The sequence below is a fragment of the Rhinolophus sinicus genome, linkage group LG02 (genome assembly GCF_036562045.2).
Source record: "Rhinolophus sinicus isolate RSC01 linkage group LG02, ASM3656204v1, whole genome shotgun sequence".
Classification (NCBI taxonomy): domain Eukaryota; kingdom Metazoa; phylum Chordata; class Mammalia; order Chiroptera; family Rhinolophidae; genus Rhinolophus; species Rhinolophus sinicus.
In genome coordinates this window covers 33461682-33480550 of record NC_133752.1, presented here as the reverse complement: position 1 = coordinate 33480550, position 18869 = coordinate 33461682, and the positions used below count along the sequence as shown (strand labels likewise).

The following is an 18869-nucleotide window of genomic DNA, read 5'->3' as shown; positions in this document are numbered from 1 at the left end:
AAAAATAATTTGGAAATACAAATGTCCTAGAATAGTCAAAACAATTTTTAAAAATAAGAATAAAGTTGAGAACTTAAACTTCCATATTTCAAAACATATTACCAGGCTACAGTGATCAAGATAGTGTAGTACTGAGCATAGGGAATACAGTTAATAATATTGTAATAACTATGTATGGTATCAGGTGGGTACCAGACTTCTCAGGGTGATCACTTCTTAAGTTATATAAATGTCTAATCACTATGTTGTACACCTGAAGCTAATACAATATTGTACGTCAACTGTAATTTTAAAAATAAAAATAAAAAGATGTGTAGTACTGGCATTAAACATAGGCATATAGATCAATGAAACAGAAACATCAAGGGTCCAGAAATGAACACTTACATTTATGTTCAATTGATTTTTGACAAATATGTCAAGGCAATTCAATAGAGGGAAACTGCAGTCTTTTAACAAACAGCACTGGACAATTGGATATCCACATGCAAATAGATGAATTATACTGTTATACCATAAACAAAAAGTATCTCCAAAAAGATCATATATAAATGTGAGATATAAAACTATCAGTAAAAAACAAACATAGAACTGAATCTTCACAACCTTGAGGTAGCTAACTGTGTGATTGGAAAATTACTTTCAGTGTTGTCACTTCATTACACTTTCATTTTTGCTGACAAGTCCCTCTGTTAATTAGCCATTCTGTCATTTGAGTTTATTACTCTAAGTCAATGAGTCAATGAAACCATGTGCTGTGCTGTGCTGTCTGATCAGTGACCAATCAGTAACAGATTTTGAAAAAGGCAATATGATTGGTTACTGATTATGAAGTATGTCTGTTATTTGTGTAGCAATTCATGGACTCAAGAGCTAGCAGCTAATTTTGTACTTTATGCAAGTACACAGAGCTAATATGATATGGTAATGAAAATTTTAGCCATGCTGTTGATGGGACTGGTGTTATATAACTAAATCTTAGTAACTATAAATTGTGCAAAGTGAGAACTGTGCATATAGAATTGTTAATCTGTTTATGCAAATATATGATATGCAGTTAACCCTTCAACAATGCAGGGGTTAGGGTGCTGACTACCCATGCAACTGAAAATTGGCAAATCCTCGTATAACTTAAGGCAGCCCTCCCCATAGGTGGATTCTCAACCATGGGTCAAAAATACAGTTGACCCTTAAAAGACATGGGTTTGAACTGTGCGGACCCACTTAAAAGATTTTTTAAAAAATTATTATAATTGACATACAATATTATATTAGTTTACAGTGTACATACAACATAGTGATTCAACATTTATATACCTTATGATGTCATTTTCATGAGTCTATTAACCATCTATGACTGTGCAAAGTTATATTATTGACTGTATTCCACGTTGTACATTACACCCCAATAACAGATGGCTTAATTATTTTACAACTAGAAGTCTATCCCTCTGATTCCCCTTCACCCTTTTCACCCATCCCCTCACACTCTTCTCCTTTGGCAGCATCAGTTTGTTCTCTGTATCTATGAGTCTATTTCTGTTTTGTTTTGTTTGTTCATTTGTTTGTTTGTTTGTTTTGTTTTTTTTAGATTCCACATATAAGTGCAATCATTTGGTATTTGTCTTTGTCTGACTTATTTCACTTAGCGTAAATGCAGATTTAAAAAATCTATGTATAAGTGGAACTGCACAGTTCAAACCCATGTTGTTCAAAGGTCAACTGTGTATATTATATACATACAGAGGGTGCCAAAAAATGTATACACATTTTAAGAAAGAAAAAAACTGTATTAAGATTGTAACAGTCAATATATACCAATACCAAAAGATGAATACAAGTCACGGTTGACTTCTGCAATTACAGGAGGTGCTCAAAGTGGTTACCATTAGCATCTAGACACTTCTGATTAGCGTCTAGGTGAAACACTGCTTGAGCAACGTTGATTAACGTGCCCACTTATATACATTTTTTTGGCACCCTTGATATATGTTATATATTATAATAAAATCTTCAGCATATGTGTTCTATTTATGAGCTGCTAAAATTTTAAAACTGGTATCTTTTTATGTTTCTAAGGAGACCTGTTTCACTCCTGTTCATTAAAGATATTCATCAGCAATGGTTCTATAATTGGTGAATGGGGATTGCCAGTAATTTCTTACATAGGAAAGACTTTTTAATCTACTACTTTAAAAAAGTAATATTGGATTACACTAGTTTTCTTTGATTCTGAAATAATATAACCTTCAACTTGAAATTTAGATTATGTACATCTTTGTTGAAAAAAATTTGATATAAGGAGTAAAATATTTTAAACTAATGAAAACATGATGTTTAAGAATTTTGAATTTATTTTACACCATGTAGTTTGCTTTTTGGAAAAAAAAAAAAAAAACTACCTCCATATATCCTTTCAATTTGAAGGTATAAAAATCAATACACGTGGTACTGTGACATCTTTTAAATTCAGTAAGTTTATCTGGGAATTCTGAATTGTTCTTAATAGTACTTATTTAATATAAACACTCAATTTTGTGAGTACTTGGATTTCTTCAAAATTGTTCCTTATACTATTTTGAAAATGTCCAAATCTTTTTCTTTATAGATGATGTAGCTTAATATGCTAATCATGTATTAAGTTGTATCTATATACAACTTAATTTTAAATGTTTTATTTTAAATGTTTTACTTTTATTTAGATATTAGCTACTCATAGCTGATTTATTAGGAGATATTTTGTATTCTTTTGTAAAATAAAGAACTTTAAAATGCTTCTACAATTTTTGTGTTTTTCTCCTCTAACACTGTAAATGGGCTTCCCCCAGCTATGTGTCCTCATACTTACTATGGACACTGCCTGTTATTCATTTATTTAACTGAAACACAGGTCTAGCCTTGATCTCATGGAACTTACAATCTAGTAGGGCAGGCAGACCAAAAATCAACAACAAACAAACAAACTGTACAGATGATCTAATTATATGGTATTTTAGAATGTGATACATATAATAAAAAGAAGGTAATTTAAAGTAGTCAGAGTCTAGAAGTAGGGCAGGGACTGGGTGCTGTGGCATCTGGAGGGGGAGTGTTTCACACAAAGCGGAAGATCCTGAGGTGGAAACACGCCTTGTATATTGATGAAATAAGAGATCAGCAATGTGGAGCTGAGTAGTCTCAGAGTGGTGAGAAGGAGATGAGGTCAGAGTAATAAATGACTGCTTATTAGAAATTCTTCTAGACTATTGTAAGGACTTTGATTTCTACCCCGAGAGAACTGTGGAGCCATTGGAAGACTTGTAGAGGGAATATATGATATGATCATTATTAACAGGATCGTTCTGGTTGTGGCATTGAGAATAAACTAAAGGGGAAGAAGAGTAGGAGTATGGGAACCATTTAGGTGAGAGATGATGTTGACTTGGACCAGGGAGGCAGCAGTAGACATCTTAAGAAGTTAGATTTTGCATATACTTGTATGTTGAAAGTAGGAGTCATTAATTTGCTGATGGATTGGATATGGAGTACAAAAGAAGAGATGAGTCAAGAGTACTTCCAAGAGTTTTGACCTTAGGCTCAGAAGGCTGCAGGAGGAGTAAGTTTCAGAGAAATGTCAGGAATTCAGTTTGGGACATGTAAAGTCTGAGATGCCTAATGATTCTGAAGGGTGAAGTTGTGAAGGTGTTTGGATTCAGGACTCCAGCTTGAGGCGTTCAAGCTAGAGATATTAATTACAGTATCACTAGGGTATGAGCCATATCTACTTTGTTTATTCCAGTGCGCTCCATATCTATACAATGTTTAGTACTTGAAAGGTACTCAATAAATAACTATTGAGTGAGTGACTACAATCGTTTGTTGGTAAATAAGCATTCTGAGGAAAAAAAGAGAAAACTCCTGATTTTTAGTGTTTGCAGATTTCTGTGATGTAAATACTCCTACCATGATTTCAAGCCACCAAAGTAACATCACTGGATACAAAATTGGGAAAAAATGTACACAACTGATTCCCCCTAGTAAGTCTAAACCAGCTCCAGCCCACTATTGCTTAGTTATATAATCATATACATATTTTTCTTATTTACAGGAGTGCATAAAAGAGAGTTTTAAATAACCTTGATAAATGGACAGATGTGAAGTAAAAAAACCACAAAATCTCATAGATGATAACACAAGCTCAGAATAGGCGACTTCACTGAATACTTAAAGACCTGTGTCACAAACCAAACTAAATAATAGAAACATTGAGCTATTTATCCCCCTGTACTTTTAGGCAGGTTTTTAAATTACTTCACAAGGGGGAAATATCTTTATACAATTCCCAGGGAAAAGATGTCACAGCCTACAAAACAATCTATTATGATGTTAATAGTACTCTCTTGTCAGAGATGTCTTCATGGTTTCTAATTCAGCCTACAAAATATGTTTAAAATGTTGTCATAAAACATCTACTACAAAATTAGATAAATTTTAATCAAGTTGTTATCTTCTGGAGTCCACACTGTTGGGCAGGTATCTCAGAGTCATTATTGGGTCTTTAAAAAGTATTTATTTAATCAATGAATAATTTTAAAACTTTTAAGTATGGTAAAATATATGTAAGATTTACCATTTTAAATATTTTAAGTATCAAGTTCAATGGTATTAAGTAAATTCACATTGTGGTATAACCATCACCACCATCCACCTTCAGAGCTTTAATTAATTAATAATTTATTTTGTTTCATGTTGAAGGAGTGCATTTTGTTGTAGATAATCATAAAAAACAAAAATATAAAATAAAATAAAATTATCCAATGTCTCACCGTTCAGAGCATATCAAATCCATATCTACCTATTGCACATATAGAATCATATCAGACAGTTAAACCCATGGTCTGAAAATGCCTCAAGTGTTAGAGATCCTGCTGAGTCTAAAACGAGATTCAGACCCTGACTGTGTCTAATGAAGTGGTGGGGCTGCACTCCCCAGTTGTCTATTTTGCAGCATTTAGTATTTAATGTACCAGTGAGCAAAGCTTCAAGAAAAACAATTTATACTCAGAGCCATGAGGCATAAGGAAGAAGAGGAATGGACAATTCATCATCCTGGACACATGATTTAGAGCTGAGCCCCAGGGAGAGAGAGTTTCAAGTAGAAGATGAAAGGACACTGGTCATTAAGAAATTGTTAATGGAGCAAAGATCAGGGACAAGATCATTCTTCCAAATCTATTTGGAATACAGACTGTCATGCTCTGTACCAAAGAGTTGACATTGTTTTTTCGTTTTGGCCAGGTGAGGTGGGGAGAATGGAAGTGTTAAAGAGGACTACCAGTGAACTCTCATCAGACCTCCCTAGGGACTCTGAAATAATTGGGAATCTAGCAGGAAATGGTTTATAAGTAAAGGTTACAGACTAAAAAAATATAGTTATTCATATTAATGTTACCACGTTTATACACATGTACCTGGAGACTTGGGAGAATTGATGGTATATTCAAGTATGTGACTTTTTAATTTCTACATAGAATTTTATTTTTAGATGCCCCATTATTCATTTGATAATTTTCTTTTGTTGTAACTTTTAGTTGTTTTCAGTTCTTTAAATTTTGTTTCAAAAAATACCCTTGGACATGTCAGCAAATTGCACTACTGAAACAATTTTGACAATATATATCCAACTGTTAGGTTATGCCATACAAAATATTAATTGACATTATAAACTATAAAAATGGCAATTTCATAAGGTTCAATCTAAAAGTATATATAAAAATGCCCTGGTCACTACATACTTACCAATCTCTGCCAATTTTAATAAATTAAAAGTATGTCTCATCACTTTAATTTTCTTTGATTACTCTTATGGCTCATTTATTCAGCAATCTGGATTGTGTGCTTACTATGTGTGAGCCAGTATGATTATGATAGGCATAGGACACAAAGATAACTAAGAACAAAATGAGCCTATCTTCATGGTATTTACAAGTCTATTAGAGGAAATTATTCATCAAATATTCTCAAATATATCCAAATATTCTTAAATATTGTTTCCTATTGTGATGAATAATATCAACTCTAGTTCTGCTAGTTATATATGAGCCACTTTGATTACCTTACTCTGTGATAATCTTGCATTTCATCCATTCAGTTATATATATATATATATTTATTGCGTTCACTATGGGCTCATAATTAATTTTATAAGAATTTGCTATTATTTTAACAGAACTTTCACAGCTTACTACAGTATTAATTTTAGTGGATGCAAATGATGTATTTTAAAACCCTTGAATAAGACCTACAAGTTGTATAAAGAGACAAAGATAATGAATTTCCTAATAGTAATCTTTTCCAAAACATAAGTTTTAGCTACTATTTTGCAAAGACTGTAAAGATAAAGCAGTTGATCTTAGGCTAAACTCATCCTATTCATCAGCTGGGTTAAATATTAAGTCTTACTGTAAGACAAATAAAGAATACTAACTGTATGAGCAGTAGCTTTCCCTAAAGTAGAGAGAAATGAAGAGATTGGCTTAAGGCAGTAAGTAGAATTAAAGACTGGTTTAAAAATTTGACCAAAGTGTTTATATCCATAATATTTGTAGCAGTGATATAAAATTTACCAGAACAAATTTAGATAATTTGTTACCAGATTGAGGCCTCACAATTTTTATGACTGTATATTTTTATTTGCCCATAGTAAATTTCAAAAGAAATAGAGGTTCTATGAGTACTTTGCATGACAGTTAGTTTTATGTAAAAGAATCTTCCTAAATAAATTAAAAAATAAAGAGTAGAATATAAGGTCAATTTTTATTTGGCTAAAAAATGTAATTTAGTTCAGTTAGATTAAATATTTCTTTTAATAATTATACATGTTAGTTTTGTCTCTGGATTTGAATAATGTAAAGTATTTTTTTGCTATCCTTGTTAACACTTTTGAATTATTAAATAAAACATATTTAATTCCTTAAGATTTTCAGGTAAGAAACAGTGAATATCACTTTAAAAATTCTTTAATTAAATATTGGACTATGTGTCTTGAAATTATCCTTTACTCTATGTTAATAAACTTTCCTAGGGTTTCTAATTTAATCTGAAAAATGTGCTTAGAAAATGGAAAAAAAATATTTTCTATTTTCTAATATCTTCATATATCAAATGGTACATGTCACAAATGAATAAAAATGACAATATTTGTCTTATATTAACTGTTCTATTAATAATTTTCTAGCATGTACATTCTCAACTAAAGTACAGGTAATATATGTGTAATGTGCTAATATACATGTAAGACATATAGCATAAACGTGCTAAATTCTAATTTAATTGAAGAAATAACTGTCTAATTAATACCTGGAGTCATCACAACTTCTTTGCAGCCATGATAATGTACAGGTTCAGAAGAGCATGGGCGTGAGAGTGGACTGCAGTTGTTTGAATATTGGCTCTGTTGCATGATCTTGGGAAAACTTCACATCTTTTAGATAAATATTACATTTAAATGTTACATTTCAAAATGGCAAATTTGGGGAGGATGGTGGAGAGAAAAAGTGACTCCTTATTGACAAATAATTCGTGTGTGTGTGTGTGTGTGTGTGTGTGTGTGTGTGTGTGGTGAAGTAGTCTTCCATGCAAGAAGGGACTATATAGAACTGAAAGATGGCCTTTTGGCCAATAAAACCACAGTTTTGCAGGAGTGTCCGATAAAGCAGAAGGTAACATGTTTCAGGATAAGACCAGAACCTGTGACCTCACATTCAAATCTTTAGTAGAATTACCAATATTATATGTCTATAAAAGTGGAAATAGAAAGCAAGCTGTTTTCCCAGTGCAGAATGGAGTGCCAAACACTTTAAGGAAAACTCAATGCCTCTTACTCAACAGAATATGGGACTATTTGCTTGAGGTTCTCCATTCGTAAAATATAGATGTTCAGAAGGGAACATCTAAAATCCTTCTCAGGTCTAAAATTCCTAAGGTCATAGGCAGTTGCAAGCATTTTGCTGCAGCTAAAGGGAAGCCAGATGTGCCTGAGTCAAAGCAGAAGTACTTTTCAAGCTCAGAGGATCTTCTGATTCTAGGCAGAGGAACAGAGTGACTTGGATATGTTTTCCATGTGGACTGGGAAGATACAATTTAGTTTATATTAAATAGGGATAGAAAACCTTCGTAATTCAATAAGCCAAGTGTTCACAATGCTGTCTAAATGATGCATTCCTTTATCAAAAAGAACTAATTAGGGGTTATATAACCTTTATGTTTATTTCAAGAAAGTATTAGTTATATAGGAAAATATAATTTCTATGAGCAGATACTATTAACTATGTTCTATATGGTGCAGGGAGTTCATGTGACCATAACCAAAGGCACACATGACTCATGTGAACTTCCTCAGAAGGGTCTACCTTGCAAACTTAAGTCTATAAAATAACTGCAGAAACAAGTTTTTCCATTTCATGTTTGATAAGACACCACTGCAGAAAGATTCCGTGGACTTGTGAACTACTGAGAGTTCTAATAACTGTTATATTCGTATAGTATTTCATTCTAAAGATGATCTTAAACAGGCTTTTCTCTATTTCTGTATTTTTTTTTATCAGTTTTCTGCTCAAATAAGAGTATTCTTTTAAATAACAGTTTTTAAAAAGAACTGAACTGAGCATGCTTCAAATTTTGTTGCAAATTGTATGCTCCATAAATATTGTATACTTTTAGTGACTGAATGTTTTCCAGTAAAGAGGTAGTAAAGTATTCATTAATTTCAAACCAGTGAGTGTAATGAAATAACAGTATATTAGCCATTCAAATAATTCCAAGACCATTTCAGGTTTTGTATAAATGTTGGCAGAAAATAAGTGGAAAAATAACCATTTTCCTCTTACTTGAAATACCAATTTCACACATACTAAATTTTCATCAATTTTCATAATGCATCACTAACATTTTGATTGTGAGAATTTTACATGATATGCTAATACTTCTCTTGATCACATTAAAAACCATGTGCTTACAAGAAATAAAAAAGATAAAACCTAAAACTAAAAAAACAAAACAAAACAAGACAAAACAAAAAGGAAGACGTTCAAACCAAAAGAACATTCATTTTTATCTTGGTACATCAAGGTTAGAAGCAATTTCACCTGTTCCCCAATTTGTGGCTGATTTTGTTGCTTCTTTTCATTTATTTCTGTCCCTACAAAAATGAAGACGTGAGACACACGTGGAAGATCAGAGATAAAGGGGTAAGGGATGATTGACAGTTTCAAAGACTGTAAAAAAGTGTGATTTTGTGCTTATATATCCTAGTTAGTGGCAAGTAACCACTGCTCCTTCAGTTTAACCCTCTGGGTTTGGTATTTGAAATAGTTTCTCAAGATTTGTTGATAAATACCTCTGTACTCACTATTTCAAAATAGTAAACATAGATAGACTTATGGAAAGAAATTTTTTTCTTATTTTTTTAATAGTGGTGGCTTAATGTAGTAAGAATTAATATTAAGCTTCATTTTATTTTGAAACAGGCTTGTTAGTGTAATAAAAGTACTCTTTATTTTCCACAGGTGAGAATATTGAAACTTGAAATTAAAGTCTCCATGTGTTCCCCATGCAGCTGCCAACCACAAAACTGAATCAACGGGTGTGGTCATTTTTAGCATAAGGTTGAATTAAAGTGTAATCAGCTTTCAATAACAGGTGGTGATTTACTATTGTCTTAACACAAACATGCATATTTTCTCATGTTCAATATGAGAAAGCAAATACATAAAGAAATTTCAAAACTTAAATATGAGAACAAATGTTGAAGGTCAATCCAGCTTTTTTTTGTTGCTTGACTATCTCAGAATCCCTACTACAGATGAAGAATCTAAAAAGTTCTTAAACAGCTGTAAAGTAGTGCGTTTCATTTCTTAACCATTTATTCCTTGGGCTTTTTGTTGCCCATTATCTGAGAGATTTGGATGCAATCTTGGAGGCACAGGGTCTACCTAGCTCTGACCCTCCACAAATTGTCAGAAGTGACATCTAACCTGAGACACTGTGGAAACTGCTAGCTGAAGGCAATCTTTGGGAGGGAACATGTTGCCTCTGATGAACAGAATGCTCCCTCCTTGGGATGCCAAACCAGGGTTGGCCTTGGGGTAAGGATAAGTAATGTGACGGGTGGAGATGAGCACCAGCAAATCAGAGAGAGGAGGGAAAGGTGAAGGGTGACTCATCGTCCTTGTCTCTGAGAGAATAGTGACAGAGAGACAGAAGGCCAAAAAGTACATTTTACAGAGAATATAAGTTTTGCAGCAATTGTTTGAAGCCATTTCAGAATGTTTGCTAGTATTAAGTGTTTTTAACTGACTTTATCCTACTTGGAATGACAGTTTCCCATTTCCCTCCTTCCCCTTCTTAAGTCCGTCTAGATGCCCTTAATAGGGATCAGGAGTTAGGGTGGGAGTGGGAGAGGCCATAGAAGCGGAAGCTGGTTCAGCCAATGCAGGGTTAGTGACCTCCTTTGTCCAATAACGCTTTCCTAGTCCCTTTCCTTTTATCAAACCCGTCTTGTCGTCTGGTCACCATTTCCTCTGCAACCTTATCCCCTTGTTCAGCTAGTCTGTCCCCTTTATCTCTGCTGCCTCCCAGTATTCTCACCTGTCCACAGCAATGGCCGTCATAGAGTAGATGCTGGCGAACACCGCTGTGATAGGAAAGAAATTCTGGAAGCGACAGTAGTTGGCGCCGAAGTACCACTCGCTGTGAAGCGCATAGATGAAGTTGACCAAGGTGTTGAAGGCGGCCATGGAGGCGTCGGAGAAAGCGAGGTTCACGAGGAAGTAGTTGGTGACGGTCCTCATGCGCTTGTGGGCTAGGATGATCCAGATGACGATGAGATTCCCTAAGACCGCCACGGCCACCACCACGCCATACGCTAGGGACCAGAGCGCGATGCGCCAGGACGGCTGCACGAACTGGTTGGTGAGGTTGGCCCGGGGCTGCAAAGGCTCCGGGGAAGTCGCGGGTATTCCCAGCGTGGAGGACGAGGCGGAGGGATCGCCGGCTCGGACTAGCTGTTGCAGCCATTCAGCCCCAGTCGCCCCCACGGTTGCCCCAGACGCCAGCGCCGCACTCAGGTTCCCGGCGTCCACGCCCGCTCCTCCCACGCCGGCCGTCCAGTTGGTGGCTGAGGGCAGAGAGACCATCGCCCCGGCTCTGCAGCCCTGGATCTGCCCAGTCCCCGCCCTCAGCCCGAGCCGACTCCCCTGAAGTTCTTCTTTGCCTCCTGGTCCCTTTGCTGCTGGGCAGTCAGTCCTCAGCAACCGCGCCCGTCCCTTGACCCGGACGCGTGGCAGAGAAGGTACCGCTCCCGTTGCTGGTAAAGAAATGCTTTGAACCAGCAGGTGATGGGGAGCAAATGCGCCACTTTCTCCGAGGAGTTTGCGACTCTGGCAGGCAAGCGGGATGAGGTGGTCCGGAAGAGAAGTTAGGGGCTGTCACCCACAGGGATGTCGGGGTTCGCCCCGGTGGGAACACCGGCTGGAGCGCTGAGTGAGGCTCGGGTGCTGCGGCGCGCTTTATAGTCCCTTATAGTCCCCAGCGTTGGTGACGTGGTGAGGGCCGTGGAACTGACCAACCCCTTCGCAGGCTATTGTTGCGCTCCTTTCCTCCACCCACCCTTCAGATTTCATTCATTCTCGATTGGTCGCCAAGCTGCTGGAGCTTGGCGGGTGGACGTGCCCCAGGGAAGGGTTGCACTTCCCAGGTGTAATTAAAATCTTTCCAAGATTGTCCCCCCCCCCTTTTAACTTCAAGGTATTTTGCTGATGTCCTTGCTCTCAGACATTTACTGAGGGCTGCTCTTTTCTAAACCAATTAAACCATTCACCCATAAATTGACGGCAGATTTTCCTGAGAGTGTGTGTGGGTGTAGCCTGCTGCGGGCTGTGCGTACAGCGAGCCACACACTATGTAAGATGTCACTGGCTTTTGGAATTTCACTCAACTTTCTGTTTGTGTGTTTATGTTATCAATCTCAGATCCCCTTTTCTCCCACTCTCACTCTCACTTCCAAAGCCCGTTGTTTCCCCTCTTCCTCTACTCTCTATCACCTTGAGAGACTATGGTTTTTCCTAGAGGAGATGGCTCAGGTTGGAATGCCAAACCGCACAGAGGTTAAGTGAGAAACCGCGAGATGTAGGTTTTCTTAAAATACGGTGAGACTTGCTTGGATTTCTTTATTTCTCTGGGATAAACATACCCTGCAAGCAATCTAAATACATAACTTGGTTATACAGTTTCAGACATTTGGCACTTCGATTTTTGGGTCCTGACCATGAGGACAAACTAATGAGGATGAGCAGTAATATCCTTAGTTTCCCAGGCAGGTGCAGGGCTGACTTCTGAGCTTTGTCTGGAGCAGGTGAGCTGGAGTGCTCTGTGGAGTGCACGCTGGAGAAAGTCTGTGCTTGGGTAGATCATACCACAGTTTATCATGATGTCCTCTTTTACTAGTCTCTTGGGGGCAGGTGTGCAGGGTTTTAGTGTTAACCATAATTTAGCAATCTCCTGAACACATTTGAGGTCTTTGACTCTCAGTTTCCTCATTTGAAAATGAAAAAAACAAAACAAAAAACTTTAAAATCTAATAGTTTCAACAGAATTCCTTCAACAACACCAGGCAAGAGGGAGACCTCAATAAACGTTCACTACTTCCCCCTTGTTATTGGTCTGCATTTCATCTAAATGTTTTCAGGTAAAATAAATCACAGAAAGTTCCATTTGCTTCAAGAGATGGTAGCTTATAATTTATGAATATACTGTATTATTTAGTTTCCCAGTTTAGAACTTATTCTTCAAATACCCTGCAATGATTAGTGCACAAATGGATATAGGGTGACTGGTAATGAATCGTGTTTTCCTTTGTATAGTGTTTATGATGAAAGCAGTAATATATAAAAATAAGTTTGAGGCATCCTGAGAATTACACCAACACAACCGTGCTTCAGAATAAATGCACGCTGAAAGTGATGTATCAAAGGTTATTATTTCCTATTTCTTCCCAAAGAGGCCTGTGATAAATGATAAATATATGATAAATATGATAAATGATAAGTAAAGTTTATATGGATTCCATCTCCTGCTTATTAATTCTAAATTATACCATTTTCTTTTGAAAGAAAATTTCTTCTTTATGTCAATTTACCATTTAGAAATTATGTCAGTTATAAATGAAAACCTCTTTCTTCCCTAACGAAATCAAGGCAGAATTTTTTAAAAAGTCCTTTGTATGATACCACCATTTATCAAGATTATGAAGTGGGTCATTGTGGTGGTTTGGCAATTATGCATATTTTGATCATATATTTTAAGTTGTAAAATTACTTAGTTGTGTAGAAATCTCTCCAGTTTACACTGTTGCATTACTTACCCATACAGAGTATCATAAGTCTGTGGTTCTGTTTTCCATGGACTTATACATGAATGGAGGGGACATGGCAAAAAATAAATGGTAACAATAAAATTAGCAGTTATAGTACAAGGGCTTAAAGAGGTCGTTTTTTTTTTTTTCCCCCAGAGGAAGAGAAGAATTCATTCAGGTCATGGCTTTCTTTTTAAATTTGCCTTACGTAGAGAGAATATCCCTGTATCCCAGAAGAGTAGTGTTGAGTAGCCATTGTTCATTCATTGCTTCAGTCATTTCTTAGATATGGATTGAGTATACTTCTTTCTAGGAGCTGTGCCAAGTACTAGGGATGTGGCAACGAAACAACCAGATATGAACCCTGTCCTCCTGGGGTCTGCAGTCTAACAGTATTTTTGACATTAAAGTGAGTATTATGAGTAGTAAAACAGGAAGTTACAGAAAAAAAAAAGGAGAGTTTGAGTACAGAAGGATGTTGTGCTTACTGGATTCTGTTAACTTCTCTCAGAAATTTCTATGTGGTATATAAACCAAAAACAACAAAAGAACAAGACAAACAAATGAGAAACAGAAACTCACAGACACAGACAATAGTTTAGTGGTTGCCAGAGGGTAAGGGGGTGGGGGGTGGGGGGTGGGAGATGAGGGTAAGGGGGATCGAATATATGGTGATGGAAGGAGAATTGACTCTGGGTGATGAACACACAATGGGATTTATAGATGATGTAATACAGAATTGTACACCTGAAATCTATGTAACTTTACTAGCAATTGTCACCCCAATAAATTTAATAAAAAAAAAAAAGAAATTTCTTTGTAAGAAATGAAATATAGTTCCAAAAAAACAGACAGGATTACCAGAAGCTTATGCTTTAAAAAATGGGAAGGTTTAGGAGACACGGGAAGGCTAAGAAGGAGGATTCTTGACTAAGAGAATTTGGGAAATAATCTGGACATTGTAGTTCCAGAATCTGAATTCTACTCTTATCTGAGCCTACTCCCCTGGCTTCCTCATTCTTCCTCATTCTCTTTCTCTTACCAAGAATCCAGAAGCCTTAGCTGTGGTCTGCGAAGGGGCAGAGAAAATAGTTACAGGCCAGGTGACTCTTAGGAAGGATCCTATCATCTTATGTTTAAAAACTGAAGCTATTGTTTTATTTTTTTGATTGCAGACTAATACTCTGACTGTCCTTTTGATACATTTTCACTATTTAAACCAAGGACTATTCTTTCAGTATAAGAACATTCAGAGAGAATTTTTGCCTTTTCATGATTAACTTTTATTTAAGCTGTAGTAACTTAACCTAAGATTATCAGTACAAGGAACCACACATTGAGGTATAGGTAATATGATGGACACAAAGAGAGGGAAGAGGGTTATCCACATATGTCTGGTGATAATATTTAACAGATAATGTAGGTTTATTGCCAAGAATATAAGCTTATTGATGTTGTTGTAATGGCAACAATAAAGAAAACACCATTATCAACAACAAAACATATTTGTAGTAGGAGGGCAAAGAGAGGGGAAAAAACCTGGGAGTGTGTGTATGCTTTTACCTATGCAATTGTCTAAGGATGCTGGGATGTAAACCAAGCACAGCACCCAACGAGATGTTAATAGGATTTAGATTTTAGTGACTAAATCTTGGTTTGACTGTACAAGTGTAGTACAAATTATAATCATTTATGTGAATGCTTGCTATTTATTCCTAATGACCAAGAAATTTTTACCTATTTTATTTTACCTAATAGATTACCTTTCTTCCAAATTTTATTCGCTGTCCATATTTTTGCTTAGAATACATGCTAGTAATGTGCCCCAGTAATTTACTCACAACTTAGAGTAATAAAATAGATACTGGTCATGTCTTAATTATGTTTTTCTTCTTTGACAACTCAAGGAAACAGTATGGCATATTTTATACTTGTATTTTTATTTTCACAGGCCTCCCTAACGTATGCATCACAGGGCAGAATTTCAGGTAGTGTTATTGGCTAGTGGAGGAGTTATTTTTGGAAAGAAGAGCTTGTCAAAATTCCAGATTTCTGTCTCTGACAACAACCTTCTATTTGACAGTTTCCCCACACTTTTAGTTTGAGTATGTTCATTGTTTCCTACTATGTTGAGTTTGTTTCTTTCTTATTAATTTCAGACCTTGATAGTCTGCACTATTACTCTTACTTCATACTTTTTTTATTATTTCATTATACTTGTTATTTCATTATACATGCTTTGTTATTTGTTATTTCATCATACTTGCTTTGCAATTACATTGGATCTGTTCTACCGTCAGAGTTTTGGGCTTCTACAGTATAGCTACTGAGTATAGGTGGCAGTCAATCAACAACCAATACATCTCCACTTAATTATGTAGACAGGGGCTCCTTAAAAATTCTTGCTCTCTACCATTTACCCTATCCATGTGGGTCTGTGATCAGTTACCATTTCCCCACATTTCAACTGTTCCTCAGTTTTATTCCTTCTCCATCTTCCTTCTCATGCTCAGCAAATTGTTTTGTCTCCAATTTATCTGACAAAATTGAGACCATCAGCCAAGAATTTCACATTTCTCTGCATTTGATCCATCTTTTAGTCATTTGTTATTGTCTCTGTGAAAGTGGTTTGTCTTTTCCTAAAAGTCATTCTTTCATCTATGCTACTGATTCTTTCATCCATTACTTTCTTTTCTCTCTTCATTAGCTTATTCTTTCATCTTTAGGACTGAAACGTCTCTGAGAATCCACATTAACATAGCCCTTTCCTGACCACATTCCCTTTTAGTTACCACTCTTACCTCTCTTTTTCTATTCCTAGATGAGCTTCTTTAATAAAATATCTAAATTCAATATTTCCGTTTCCTCCTTCATAATATTATCGTTTAGTGTTAAATACTTAATACTTCTGTCCTATCAATTACCTGCATGTTAAACCACTTAGTTACTTTCCATTTTTAACTTCCATGACCTCTCTGTAGCATTAGCATTTGACATTTGTATTAGTTTCCTAAGGCTGTCATAACACATTACCACAAACTGAGTGGCTTAAAACAACAGAAAATCTCTCTCATAGTTTGGGAGGCTAAAAATCTGAAATCAGGGTGTGGGCAAGGTTTAATCCTTCTGGATGCTGTAAAGGAGAATCTGTTTCACGCCTGTTTTACAGTTTCTGTTGGTTGCTGGCAATCTTTGGTATTCATTGGCTAGTAGATGCATCACTCCAAACTCTGCCTCTGTCATCACATGATGTTTTCCCTGTGTGTCTTCACATCACCTTCTCTGTGTGTTTCTCTGTGTGCAAATTACCCTCTTATGAAGACATCAGTCATTGGATTAGGGCCAGCCCCTAAGCAGTATATCTCTCTTTTACTTGCTACATTTGCAAAGACTGTTTCCAAATAAGGTCATATTCACAGATACTGGGGATTAAGACTTGAGCATATTTTTTTGGATGGGGGGGGCACAATTCAAATAACAACAGTATGCCCTCTGGTACCCCAAAATTCATGTCCTTCCTACATGCAAAATATATTCACTTTATCACAACATGCCACAAAGTCTTAACACATTCCAGCATTAACTCTGAGTTCAAAATCTTATTTAAATATCAACTCAAAAAGCCCCATATCTCATCGTCTAAATCATGTAAATCAGGTATATGTGAGTCTCTAGGTATAGTCCATCCTACCTCAGAATTCCTCTCTATTCATGTAACTTTGAAAGTAGAAAAGAAAGTATCCATTTCCAAAATGTAACGGTGGGACAGGCATAGGACAGACATTCTCATTCAAAAAGGGAGATGATGGAAGGAATAAAGGAGTCACTGGTTTAAAGCAAGTTCACAACCCAGCAGAATAAAATTCATTAGATTTAATTGCCTGAGAATTATCCTCTGTGACTTGATGCTCTGTCCTCTGGTTCTGTGGAGAGCCCACTTATCCATGCCTCTGGCCCTTTGTGGTGGTCCCTCCATCTTAGCCCAAGTTTGTCCCACCCTTTCGGCCCAAGGAAGTGGTAGTCCCATCCTCTAGAGCCAAGCACATGGCATCCTGCTGACCTCTTAGCCATCCTTGGGGTTGTTCTTCCCTTTTCTTGAAAACAAACAAACAAACAACAACAACAACAACAAAACACATTTACGTCCTATTATCTCTAGTAGCCATTTTCTTTTTCCTGCCTACAGAAATCCAGAAGTCCAACAGCGTTTCTTCATTTCATCCGACCTCTGTTTCCTTCAGGCCAGATGGCAGTGTTTCTGCCGAAATGGTTGATTGGATCAATGCATCACGTGCCTAAATCTCTCAAAGAATAGTTTGTTCAGCCACACTCTTGGCATTCTCTCCAGAACACAGCATTCTCATCCTTGAAATATGGGCAGGCTGATAATTTTACAAACTTTTCCGAATTTTCTGCTTCTTTTTGCTTAATGATTCCTTCCTCAAGTTATCTCTTTCCTCTTGCATTTTACTACAAGCAGCAAGGAGAAACCAGGCCTCTCCAAACTTTGCTAGAAATTTCCTCAGCTAAATATTCAAGTTCATCAGTTACAAGTTTTACTTTCCACCCAAAATCAAAATACAATCCAGACAAGTTTCTAACAAGGATAATCTTTTGTCTAGTTTCCCATAACCTATTCCTTACTTTGTTCTGATGTCTCACCTGAATCTCCTCTAACGACCATATTTCTAAGTCTCTGCAAGGCAATCTAGGATTTTTTTTTACTATCATGTGCCTCAAAATTCTTCCAGCCTCTATCAATTACCCAAATCCAAAGCCAATTCCACATTTTTAATTATTTATTATAGCAGCACCCTACTTCCCCACAATTTGACCCACAACATTATTATTTATTTCTTCATTGCTAACTTTCTTTCCCTCTGTGAGGATGTAGAACTACTCTGCTCCCTAATTTCTTCCTACATCCAAACAATGTATTTTGAGACTTCTCTTCCTCTGACTACCATTTCTATTTGGTGTTTCCAGAGATTCCTGTCTTGACCTTTGCTTTTATTACTCTATATACACTCCCAGAGAGATCTACTTCATGCAAATTTAAGTCATGACGTCAAACAAATCTCCATGTTCACATTCTCAACTACCTACTGAACATTTCCCTTCAGATACCCTACAGTCACTTCAGACTTTACAAGATCCAATTTGAACTCTTCTTCAAGGTCTTAAACTTGTTCTTTCTATTTTTCCCATGCTGGTAAGAAAATAAAGCTGGCTCTTTGCATTCCCCTCTCTCCTTACTCCACCAATCCAATCACTTAACAACTCCATTAGAATAGATTCAGTCTTCTTAGAAGCTCTTATATCAATTTTCTTGTTTCTATTCCCACTGATACTTCCCTAGGGCAAATCCCTATTACTTCCCCCTTGGATTCTGTGACAGGCTCCAATGGACCACATGATAAATAGATCACTGCTGATTTTAGTCATCACTGGAGTCGACTATGCTTTACAATGGTTCAGA

General features: G+C 36.4%; 1 protein-coding gene across 1 annotated transcript in view; it reads right to left on the bottom strand.

Moving 5' to 3' along the window:
• The window catches only part of TACR3 (tachykinin receptor 3), a 55361-nt gene extending 43842 nt beyond the window's left edge, over positions 1 to 11519 (bottom strand). Inside the window, exon 1 of the mRNA XM_019738891.2 lies at positions 10627 to 11519. Coding sequence (XP_019594450.2) covers positions 10627 to 11174 — 548 coding nt within the window. The 5' untranslated portion in view covers positions 11175 to 11519. The remainder of the gene's footprint in view (positions 1 to 10626) is intronic.
• Between the last annotated feature and the right edge of the window lie 7350 nt (positions 11520 to 18869).